Here is a 12,661-nt window from a genome sequence, read left to right as displayed (position 1 = left end):
ACCTGAGTAAGATGCTGGGACTCATACTGGAGGTCTGTGATCTGTATCCATCTTCCCATCTGCCTCGTCATCTGTCCATCCATTCATCTGCCCAGCCATTTGAACAGCCAGCCATGCACCCACACCCACTGTCGTTCATTGATCTTTTTCTCCCTCCTTCCAACCGCCCACCCAAGCATTCACCCACCCAATCTGTCCATTCATCCCTCCATCCACACATGCAGCCAGCCAGCCAGATGTTTGTATGCTCAGTCCTTTATCCTCTTACATCTCTGCATCCCCAGATACACTCATCCATCCATCCGCTTGCATGGTCATCCATCATTTCTTCTTCATGTGCTTCCCTCCATCCCAGCTGTGCCCATCCAGCCAGCTATCCATCTGTTTGCAAGCACACGCTCGTTCATCTGCCCACCCATCCATCTCCTTCCACACTTCTGCCTATCAGCCCATTTATCTGTGCCCATTCCAGCTATTTCTCCTCTCACAGTCTCCTCGGCTGGGAAGCTCTTCCTTCTTTCTATCAGCAGGCTTTTTTAACATGCTCAGAACAAACTATAGGTCTGTGTAGCCCCTGTTCTACCTACCAGCAGGACACAGGAGCTGTTATCTGGAGAGAAAGGAGTAGGACAAGTGTTGGAGTGCTTCTCCATCCCTCCCCACTATTGGCTACTGTCAGCCTCACTGGTGCATCTCCACCATGAGTGGAGTCCTCTGCTATGGGTTCATTTAATCACTGTTTTCCCCTCGATTTTGGCATTCATAGCAACGGATGGATGTGGTTTTCTCTAATTTAATCACACATTGTGTGAAAAAAAAAAGAAGAAAAAGAAAGAAGGCACTTTCTCTTTCTTACTTTCATTTGCTGCCCCTTAATTATTTTATTAGGAGAAAGAGCCAGCAGTCCTTCTCTATTCATCCTCTTCGTGTCATTCAGCGTCGCTCAGGTGTCCATCACGCCTCCAACCAGTGCCTCATTGCAGGAATGAAGAGATTGAGTCTGTCAAGCCATCCCTTACACAGAGGCTGCTTTCAGCCTTTGTTCTCTCACGTTTCCTTCCTCAGCTCCATTTTCGTCTTAATGGCACAGGCTCAGATTTGTGTGCTGCTTTCTAGGGTACACAACTTCCCATTCTCAGTCCCGTTCTTAATAATTCTTAACATTGCATTTGCGTCTTTGATTGCCACTGAGCTGATGTTGTCAGGAACGCGATCACTCCAAGATACGTTTCCATGGAGGCTGCAGCTAATTTGGAGCCATGACTGTGCAGGGAAAGCTGCTTCCTTGTGCGTTCATCAACACAACACATACTGTGATGCTCTTTGGGATGCTCTTGCCCCCAGCTTTAACTTTGCTGCCCTGACAGCCTCAGCTGTCTGCTTGCGCTGCCTTGGCCCATGAGTTATGAATGAGCTGGGTAGCTCAGGTCCAGCTCTGAGCTCTGTCAAACCTCACCAGTGACGTCTTCCTCGGCCAAGCCTGACCGCCTCTTCTCACCTTTGGTCTCTTGACCTTTAGCTGCTATAAATCCTCGCAAGGACTCTCGTGAGTTCAGGGATGCTCGGTTTCCCTGGGAGCCTGAGTGGGGCACCTTGTCAAAAGTGATTTGGAAACCCAGGAGTGTTTTGAGACCTGAAGAGGCTGTTGAAACATGGAATGAGATGCTCACACCCAGCTCAATCGCCGTCCTGCTTCACCCCACATCATACATTCACAAAAATGTTTTCATCCTTGCCACATACAGCTCAGAGAACAGCCTGTGTAGCAGCACAGGAAAGATTCAATTGCCAAGCATCATTAATGAATGTCGGCTCGAACTCCTGTCCAGAAACCTGAGAAAATTCAATTAGGCAGCTGGTGCCCAATGAGCTGTGTTGCTACACTCATGAGATGCTAAATCAAACAGCTCAGCAAGGCATCGTGTTATTGTAGAGAGAGAGAAAGAGGGAAAAAAAGGCAGGGAGATAAACAACGTAGCATGTGCCAAGCAGCTGCCCCTTTCCAAGGCATGGCTCAGGTAAGCTACAATCCTCCCACCTCATTTGGTAGGCAGGGAATTGAAGGCAGCTGCCTACTTCCCACTTCTGCTAGTGAATAACTCAAAGTTCGCTAATGACAAGTCTTGGGGCTCTGTCGCCTCTCTCCTCTGGGAATTCCTGGTGTGTGCATTTGATTTGCGTCTTGCAATGAGGCATGAGGGTGCAGGAGTGGCAGTGACTTGTTGACACAAAAAACTGGATGTGTTCTGGGACATTTGGACAGTGAGCCATGCAGATGGTCCTATTGTGCCCTCTCCAAGGCAAAGGTGGGAGAAAAGCATCCTATGAAATCATCCTATCCTCCCTGAAAGGAGACTGTGACAAGGTGGGATCAGCCTCTTCTCCCAGGTAACAGTGATAGGATGAGAGAGTCGTGCCAGGTGAGGTTCAGGTTGTGTATTAGGAAAATTTCTTCTCAAAAGACGTGATGAATTGCAGCATGCTGTCCTGGAAGGTGATGGAGTCACAGTCCCTGGATGTGTTCACAGAACTGTGGAGGTGTGTCACTGAGGGTCATGGTTAGTGGGCATGGTGGTAATTGGGTAGTTGAACTAAATGATTTTAGAGATCTTTCCCAACTTTAACAGTTCTCTGATTCAGTGAGATAGACGTGATCCATGAGTCCCAGTTCACTGGTCCTTGTCAGCTGATCCACTCCAGTACTCCGGTCAAAAGTCAAAATAAACTATTACCTGGACCAGAAGGAGAATGTGAACTTCCCTGGCCATCATGTCAGCCCATGCTCCAGTCCTTCCCATCCTTACTGTTCATGGTAAGATCTTGTTCCCAAGGTAGCCCACAGGCTCTGATCTTACCTGCTCTTTTTCTCTACAGACAGCCACATCCAGTATGAGCGGGTAGGTGCCGATGTGACCATGAAGTGTGGCTCCATGGACTGGGATGCAGCCGTGACCTGGACGGCCAATGGCACCGACATCGATGACTCCCACCTAAATGGGTCCTACCTGATCCTGAAGAACGTGGACCTGACACAGAGTGGCCAGTACTCCTGCTATGAGGGCTCCTCCTGGCACCTCAAGTACCAGACCTACCTTAGGGTGGGAGGTGAGCACCCTGCTGTGTGATGTTGTGGGGAACAGGGGACACAACCACACCTTTGGCTCCTTACACTGACCCCTCACTGCACCCTCCATGCATGCCAGTCCCAATGCTGTCCATATGTATGGTTTTCTGCTGCACCCTGCAGCACAACCTACCAGCAGTGTATGAATCCTAGCAGCAGGATGCTGGAATCAGCCTTTCCTGTGCCAGACTTTGAGTCAAAGCTGGTAATGATGCCCACAAAATAATTTAGGGAGTAATGCTGCTTCACCAGCCAGCCCAGTGCCATGGTACAGCAGAATGGGCATTGTCTAAAGGTGGAAAGTGTCTGTAGATGGCCGTGGTGGGGGGCAGCTGCATGTTTCACAGGATTTTGCATATCTTAAGTGAGAAATGCGCTGATTCACAGGTCTCTCTGTGGGAGATGAGAAGTGTGCTATATTTCACACCACGCTGATAGCTGATAGCAGCTGTGTGTTTTGCGGGCTGCAATGTTTGTACAGCTGATAGCAACTGTGGTTTTCACACTTGCAGCTGAGGGCTGGGGCAGTGTTTGGCATGTCTGGTGATGGGGTAGGGGTTGCTGCAGAAGATGCTGAGAAGCACCAGTTGTAAGACACCGAATATGTGCTTGGTAGGTGGCTGTTCCTGCATGTGGGAGATGGGGCAAAGCGTTTCTCTGCTTGTTGTCTCACCTTCAGCACCCTGCAGGTGCATCTCTACCATGGACCATGGGCCAGGCAGAAGGGTTACCGTGTCATGGATAAGCCCTGCAAATTGGGCAAAAAGGGCCCTCTGCAGGAGTAGTTCCAAGTTTTGGGAATGTGGCATGGTGTTGACCTTGTAGTGCTGGTGTCTAATGGGAGGGATGTTGGCACACAGTATAGGTTTGCTGGAAGAAGCTGGATGTCAAGGAGAGAAGCACGCAAGTGGGCAAATGGAAGCAGAGAGGATGGCAGTGAATAGCACGCAGCAGACAAGTGTGTGGCCAGAGACTTCTTGGCCATGTTACTGGGCTGAGATGGTGGTCTAGGACTATTGGTCAGGGTGTCACCAGCACCTGGTACTCCAAGCAGGGGCTGCAACCCAAATCTAGAGCTAATGAGGGGAATATTGTCTCCAAACATCTCTGCAGCTGTGGCATCTCTAAGACCCTGTGATGATTCTTACCTCTGCTCAGCACCTTGCTAATAGTAAACCCTGTCAGTCTGCCCTGGGGCCCATGGGAACTGCACAGCATTACAGCTGAAATCCCACTGTTTCCAATTACAGTGTGTTCCTGTCCACTGCCTGCTCCTGGCCCTGCTGGGCACTGGGCAGCTGAAGGGCACTCTCAGACATCACAGGGACCACGAGCAATAAATAAATGAGTGCCCGGTGTTCTTAATGCAATTAAGTATGCAAGGAACCTAATCAGATGAGACCCTTTTAGTGGTAATTAATTTAATTGCCTGGATTTAATTTAATGTTCTCTCTGAAGTTTCTTTTCCCAGCACCTCTGCTGCCTCTGGCCCCTGCTTGCTCCCCTTTCCTGCCCTCTACAGAGCCGGCTGGTACCCCAAGGTGTGCAGGGAGCAGGTTTGGGAGCATCCTTGCATCCAAGGATGCAAGGATGATAGTTGTGTTTTGCAGCATTCCCATGGTAGCTAATAATTGGGATGTTTGCTGTGTTCAGCTGGGCATGCGGAGTGAGTGCCTGCAAGGACCACAGAGGAGAACCTGTGATTTGTAGGATCTTGGACTCGTTTAAATTGGATGGGAAGTTAAGTGAAAACAGGCCTGTGGCTGCATTTTCATGTCTTTAACAGGGCAGAGCAGCAAAATTAAAGCAGTGCTAGCTATATGAATAAAGAGAGAACAAGGAGAGAAATGAGCTGTGCAGGCAGGCTGGAGGGGAGCTTAGAGGTAACAGAGGTAGAACACGGTCCTGAGTGATGGCTGGGGAAAAAGGGGAGGAGAAAACCTGAAGGTGGTCATTAGCCAGGTTGATTAGTGTCTGAGGCTGCCATTGGTGGTACCCAGTGGGAACACAGGGAAAGGCAGCATGTCTCCTGTGCTTTGGAAAAGTAAAAATCCTGACCACAGCATCACAGGGTGCGCTCAGGAGAAAGAACAATTAAAGATATGGAGGCAAATGGAAAATGGGAGAAAATAAAATGGAGGCTTGCCAACAATATATCACGGCAGATTAACCTGATAGCTCTCTTTGATAAGGGAACTGATTTCCTAGGCCCAGAAATGCGTCCGATGTAATCTGTCTTGACTTCAGTGAAGTATTTTGTTATGATGCCACATGGGAAATTATGAGTTAAACCAGAGAAAATGTGGATTAGTATGGGAATTGGAACATGGCTTAGGAAATGGCTAAAGGGGATCAGATTGTGCTGAAAGGGGAGCTGCTGGGAGGGCTGGGGGAACTGCAGCATCAGCCTTCGGACTGTGCTGCGATGTTTTCCATAGTGGCTCTGGACCAGGAGGAGGAGGGAGCGCGGGTTGAACATGGCTGTGGGGTCAGCTTAGAAGGGCCAGAATGCAAGTGGGGCAAAAGACACAAAGCACACAAAGGTGGCTCACTGATGTGCTTTCACAGTCTAGTCCTAAGGGTGGGATTTGATATCTAGGTCTAGCTCTTAGGGAATGTGGCCGGGAGCTCGGCAGCACCCAGTGGAGTGCAGATGTTTTGGGGTAGCCTGGCTGTCCCGTAGCTGCAGACACAGGGATGCTGGCACACAGGCAGTGGGAGCAGCGTGTGTCCAGGGATGTGGTAACCGAGACATGGACAGCCCACTTGGGAGAGCAGGAACAGGCATGTTTATAAATGGGAGTCCATGCACTAGGCACACAACATCTAGGGGGACAGTGTCTCTTTTCTAGGACAGCTTCTTCCTGAGGGCTTTGGGCAGCAACATGTAGACTTTCAGCCTTTCATCAAGTGGTGGCAACTGAGTATGGGGTGAGCCATAGGATGGCAACCACAGTGCGTATCTCTGATAGTCTTCCCCATAACCTGGAGCGTGGTGGGTTCTAAGCGTGGGCTGGAAGCAGTGGGCAATGGAGCCATGGGCTTTTCAGTGCTCTGGGTACTGGGCTCCCAGCTACCCCCGTGAGCTGCAGCATTTGGAAACATGCGGCCTGAGGGCCCATGGATGGATGTAACAAAGACATTGGGAAATAATGCGCTCTTGAGGTTTGGCACACGGCTCCGTGCATTACAGAATGTTATAAAAATACTGCTAATGGGCCAGAGAGGAGTGGAAACGCACGGTGGAGAGGCTGCCAGAAGCCGGAGAGCGCACATGGGAGCAAGGAGGCCTTGTGTGCAGGATGGGGAGGGAGGCAGCAGCCAGGCGGGCGTCCATCCTTCTACTCCCATCTAACCTGCTTGTCTCTGTGCTCTGATGGCATTTGCACTCCTCCTGCCCCTCTGCCCTAGGATGCTGGAGAGCTCTGCTTGCCCCATCACTGACAGGGATGCAAGTTGGGATGTTGGCTCTGGGATGGGGATGTGAGGCCACGTGCTCATCCAGATCCTGCCTGCAGCAATGGGAGGTGGGCAGGCTCCAGGCTGGCTTCCTTCCTCCCCGTGTCTGTCACTGCAGTGGCTGGCAAGAGAAAGGGAAAAAACATGCGGTTTGACAGAAAACGACATGGAAAAACAACCAAATTAACAGAAAAACAAACAAAGCAAAACCAGAGGGGGGGGGGGGGGGGGCAGTGGGGGGTGGAGGGGAGGGACAGGGCAAAGCAACAGGAACCACATGTGAGCAGGGAGGCTGAGAGAGCTCGAGTGTGTTCTCTGGGCTGATTAGCAAGCGATCAAACATCGGCCACTAATAAATAATCAGAGCCTCCCTTCTCTCTGCCTTAGAAGTCCCTTTCCTCCCAGCTGGGCTCCAGCTGCGACTGGAGGATTGGACTGCAGTATGCTTCTTTTTTTTGTGTGTGTGTGTGTAACGTTTCTTTTTTTCTTCCTTTTCACCCATCCAAAATGAAGAAACAAAGGAGGTAACAACCTCACACTATGACACATTCTTCTCTGGTTCCCCAGCTCAGGATGGAGCAGCAGGCAGGTGTGAGCATCCCATGATGGGCACTGACTCCATGAGGTGGCTCTCTGCCCAGCCTCCTCTGGGGCTTGATTTGATGTGAAAAATGGCACTGACTGTGCACCCACGCCCTCAGCCACCCGTGTGAATGTGCATGGGGTTAGTCTGGTGCTCCCGCTGGTGTAGGGTCTGTATGTGCAAATATTTTCCTTCTTGTGTCCAGTGATCTGTGATATAGGGATTGTTTTTTTTCTAAAAGCCTTTTTGATGGATTTTTCCCCCATGAGTTTAGCCAATCCTTTCCCGTGGCCATGTAAACTTGAGGCTATTTCAAGAGCAGCAAGTTAAACATGGCAGTGGCTGCTGCCGGGCACCAGGGCCAGCTGGCAGCACCAGCACTCTGTCCTTCTCTCCTTCCAAACTGGGCACCCACATCCCTTCTGCCCCTTGAGAGCAGCACTCAGTTGGCTGGACCCAGGCAGAAATGCATTGACCTGGAGCAAAACCACACTGAGGAAAGCATTGATAAATCAAAGCACGTGGCTACTGATGTTCCAGCATCAGGAGATGTACCAAAAATCTGTCAGCTTTATGCCTGTGCACTTTTCCATAGGAGTCTGTTGCACTGGGGGATGCACAGGTGGGCAAAGGGCTACTGCCACATCCCTGGAAGCATTCAAGCCCTTAATGGGGCCCTGGGCAGCCTGATCTGGTGGGGGACAACCAGCCCACAGCAGGGGTTAGGGTTGTGAGGACATTAAGGTCCCTTTCAAGCCAAGCCATTCTCTGATTCTAAGATTCCATGACAGCACATGGGGCTGATCAGATTGCAGGAGTGCCTCATTTGTAGAAGTGCAGCTTCATTTCATGGGCCATGTAGGCTATCCGCATGCCCAGCTTTGCTGTTTGCTTGTGGCTGGGAAAACTCAATGAAGGAACTTTGCTGCCTGTGCCTTGATTTTGGATCTTGGCCCAAAGGCGAGTTGGTTATGATATTCAAGTCACCATCCCAGCTTTTTAAGCAGCAGGCCAAAAAATACCCTAACAAAAAGCCCAACCACGCTCTCAAATGCAATTAGTGCTAATTGGATTAGGAGCTGGGCTAGAAAAACAAAACACTTCCAGTGGCAGCAGGCGATCTCTCTGCCGGCCACATGGGAGAGGATGGATGAAGCTCTGCCCGCAGGCCCAGTGTGCACACTCATGTACATTTGCATGCTCACACCCATGCATTGCACGCACCCGCACACCACTGCCTTCTCCCATCCTTCCCTGCGCTGTGCTCGGCAGCCTGCCCAGCTGCAGCATAGCAGAGTGATGCTTCCTTGGCTCGCCGCATAAAATATGATAATCTGGGGCAGCCGGTGTCAGAAACAATAAAAATATCCCCTCTCCCACCCTGGCGGCCCCCCTGCACTCATGGGAGCTGGGGGCGGAGGGGCTCAGCGGCACGTGGCATTTATTAGGTGCTGCAGCATGGACTCGCAGCGCCTGTAGGTCTGCCCCAGAGCAGGGAGGAGGTCGGCACATGCAGGGTCCTGGATCCCCATGACCCAGAGGGACCTGGCCCCATGCTTGACCATAGGGACCCATGAGCTCATGGCAGCTTGGTGTTGATGGAGGGCTGCACCCTGAGCCTGAGTCATGCAGGAACATCCCATGGCACAAGGTCACAGAGAAGCCACCGCTTCTCCTGGGAGCTCCTATCACTGGGTCATTTCAATTATGGATGTTCTGCTGCCCATCCTCTGCTTGCTGCCATCTGCTCCCAGACTGCTTTTCCCTCCCAGCACACCCTTTTCCCTGGGATGGGGTGAGAGGAGAAGAGGAAGACGAGCTTTGAGGCACCATCCCCATACAGCACAGCTGGGTTCTGGGGACTGTGCCATGCCAGTGTCCCATGTTACAGCCTCCTCCTCTCTTCTGAGGTTTGTTTATTACTTATTAACATGACAAAAACAGCCTGGTAATTAGCAAAGCCCAAGTCCAGTCTAAACAGCTTCCCAAAGCCTGGGTTCCACAGCGCCAGGAATGAGGGATGTGCGGTGCCGGATGGACGGAGCCTCTCTCTCTTTGGCCAGGGGACAGCAGCTGCGGGCCGAGGCTGTGCGTGCTGGGGGACACGCGCTGGCGGCACTGGGCTCTGCTTACACCAGGAAGGATTTCATCTTGGCCTCTCCTAAGTGCCCCTTGTCAAAATATTTAGTGCGAGCTTCCTGCTGCCTGCCCGCGGTGGGTCCTCGGCTCCGGGAGGTGATGGAGGGGAAGGATGGGGATGCAGCCACTGCCTATCTCAGAGCTGTAGGACATGTCTGCAGGGAGCCATGGTGCTAAGACCCCATGCTGGGGATCCCCAGAGCTGGTCAGGAGGACCACAGTAGTATGAACAGATTCTGAAGGAGGGAATGTGATAATAATTCCTAATTTTTCCCATCTCTCGGTGCTTTTCCATCCCTCCATCCCCAGTGGTGGCACCCGGGCAGCAGTGAGGTTCCAGCACCCGATGTACTTCAGCGTGAAAGACATTGTCATTAGGGATGGTTTCCCAAGCCCGTGTGCCTGCTGTGAATAATTTAAAAGAACTAAATGTGTGCTAACAGCAGGTCTGCGTGGTCAGGAAGAGGAGGAGAGGAGGGGAAGAGGGTCTGGAAAGTAGAGCAGGGAGTGATGTGAGATTATTTTCCTACTGTTTGCAGGACAGGGTGGTGTTTCCCCCCACCCCCCTCTTCCCCCAGCCACGGAAAAGGAGTCAAAGGGTTCCCATGCCCGATGGATCCCTTCGCTCCCTGTCCCCTCCCGAGCTGTCAGCATTGGTACCAGAGGCAACCGCAGGACAATTTCCAGTTGCTCTTGCTCCAAGCACTTTAATGCTGTTTAAACAATTACGCAGTTGATAAATTTTGACAACAAGAGATAGAAATAGCCTGGGAGAGCCGCGCATTAGAAATGCTCTAAACAGATGTCCCTTTTCTCCCCCTCCCCTGCTCCCTGGGGGTCTTTATCATTCGCTGCCAACTAAACAAGACTGTGTTTGCTCGAGTTGGGACAGTGCGGAGGGGGGAGCAAAATGCCATATTAAAATGGTTTATGATACCGTCCCTGCAGTGACGGCTGCTTGTTTTCACTCCAGAATGATGTCCTCTGCACCGACGGGAGCCATGCACAGCCTGTGAATACCACAGTGATGTTTGCCCCTCTTGCTGGCTCACTGGCTACTGGTTTCGACAGCCTCTTGGGTGCTAAGGGGCCACTTGTCCTAGGCCAGAGATACAGGGCATGGAGTGAGCAGCATCCATGGGGGATGCTTGATTTCTTGCATGGCTGAGCTCAGGTGTACAGGGAGAGGAGAGAGATGCTGCTGGCTGTACCCAGAATCACCACACTTTGTATTTTCCTTAACACAACCGCTCACCCCACCATCCCTCACTTCCCCGGTTCTCAATCCAGGTACATTTGCTTTCTGCAAAGGCTTCTTCCTTTAACTTCTTCCTCCTCTTTCTCCCTTGCTTGCACACAGTGGAATGCAGATCTTCTCTCTTTGCTCATCTTGGGGGTTTGGAGCTGAGCACGGCTGCAGGCTGCAGCTTTACTTTTGCTCTTCTTCTGCTCTTTGCAGAAATTCCCAGTCACTCCAATCCAAGCAGGAGCCCCTCTCTACCCGCGAGGCCCCTGGGGGTTCCTGCAGCAGTGCAGGAAGGCACCATGTTTGCATGGGATGTTTTGCACAGTGCCAGCACTGGCACATCTGCAGAAGCCCTGTGTGCACTGGGCTGTTCAGTGGCATGAGGGTCTCAAGTAGAGGGGCTGGACTCTTTTCCTGGTGCTATCAAGTGCGTGGGTGGTGTTCAATCTGGCCAGGCTCCCTGCAGGAAGGAGCCCACCAGGGCTCTCAGCACAGCTGCTGGTCTGCTGCTCTTGCACAGAGGCAGGTCTCCAAATCATCTGCAGCTCCAGCTTGCACGGGCTCCAACATAAACAGCCTGGGCACAGGTGTGTGGAGTTTCCTCCAGCTTTCAGAGCAGAGCCCCATGTGGGGCTCCCCAGCCCAAGGAGAGCACCTGCAGCACACAGAGCACTCTGAAGCAGGGTACGTGTTGTGGGAGTCTGCTCCAGGCTGCATCCCCCCCTGCACCATCACTGCTTTTTTTTGCAAATAATAACAATAATAATAATGCAGTGTGTCCAAGCAGAAAAAGAATTTGCAGCTGGGGTAAGAAGCACTGAAGTGGAGTGAGCTCCTTCATGTCATTTTTGCTAGTCTGCAGCAGGGAGATAAATGCACAAAGAGGGATTTCCTGTAACCCCAGCTCACCTACTGCATGGGACAGAAATGGTGAAGTAAGGTCCTGTTGTCAGATCCTTGCACTCTTCCTAGAGAAGAGAGTGTGAAGGGAGGTAGTGAGCCCCATAGACCCCTGTGCTGTTCTTATTTGCAAACCGAACTTGACTTTCTTGCACACCAGCAACAGTGTAATCACCTCCAGGTAGAAGAAACAATACAGACTTTTTCTGTCTGAAAAGGTAGTGTTTGTGAGCGTGATTTTTGTCCTTGTGATCAGTGCTGCATTTGCAGTCTCTCCAGGGCTGCCACTGACTGCTGTGTTCATCTTTGCAAAGTTCTGCTTAGAAAAAGGGTGGTGGGCTTCTTCACTGGCATTAAGCCCATCAGCTGCTGTGATTTATGGTTTGTGTGGGTGTAACTTTACTGTATTCCCTTCCCTTACTTCCCCATCTCTAGTGCCTGGGATTTGGGGATAGAGGTCAGGGGCAAATGGAATCAAAGGGCTTAATTGTGATGGGGGAAAAAAAAGGCAGAAGAGATACCTCTTACGCAAGGGTGGCAGGATAGAGACAGCATAAACTGAGATTGAATTGGGACAGAGCAGTCTGGGGCTGCATGCAGAGCCAAGGCAGAGCCAGCCCCACCAAACACTGCATGTGTGTCAGGAGGTGGCAGTTTTACTTCTTTGCGGATTGGATCTGGGACATCATTGCCCTCTGTTGCAGTTGCACTAGTTAATATGTGAGGGTTCCTTCTAACTGCACTATACTACTCTATAGTGAGTAATTGGAGGAGGACCTTAGAAAAGCAGGGAAAGTGCAGAAAGATGCAAAGGATGCAGGGGAAGCTGCTGTAAGGGAGAACACTTAAAATAGTCTGCTTGGTGGCTTCAAAAGGAGCTGGAAGGATGCCCTGACTCTGGCTGGTAATTGCCTCCAAGCGGAGAAGACACTGGGTACTAAACTAGCAAGCAAAGCCATAACTAGAGCCAATGACTGGAAGCTGAGCATAGCCACATTCAAATTAGAAATGAGGCTCATATTTTTAATAGAAAAAATGATTAAGCATTGGAACAAACTGCCGAAAGCCATGGTGGCTCCTCTGCTGCTTGTTATCTGCAGAGCAAGGCTGGCTGCCTCTCTGAAGGATGATTGAGTCAAACACGAGTTATTGGGCTCAATGGAGGGGTAACAGAGGGATGTAATGGCCTGTGCAACCCAGGAGGTCAGGT

General features: G+C 51.1%; 1 protein-coding gene across 6 annotated transcripts in view; it reads left to right on the top strand.

The window, feature by feature from the left end:
* CNTFR (ciliary neurotrophic factor receptor) overlaps positions 1–12,661 on the top strand; it is a 166,025-nt gene that overhangs the window by 116,427 nt on the left and 36,937 nt on the right. For all 6 annotated transcript variants that reach the window (XM_085529466.1, XM_015848429.3, XM_032441286.2 and 3 more), the window contains one exon: positions 2,875–3,105. In XM_085529466.1, the coding sequence (XP_085385592.1) occupies positions 2,875–3,105 (231 nt within the window). The remainder of the gene's footprint in view (positions 1–2,874; positions 3,106–12,661) is intronic.

Source organism: Coturnix japonica, chromosome Z (genome assembly GCF_054131305.1).
Source record: "Coturnix japonica strain WE chromosome Z, WE-NBRP24, whole genome shotgun sequence".
NCBI classification, from domain to species: domain Eukaryota; kingdom Metazoa; phylum Chordata; class Aves; order Galliformes; family Phasianidae; genus Coturnix; species Coturnix japonica.
Note: the sequence above shows the minus strand (reverse complement) of the source record. Positions and strands in the feature narration are given on the sequence as shown.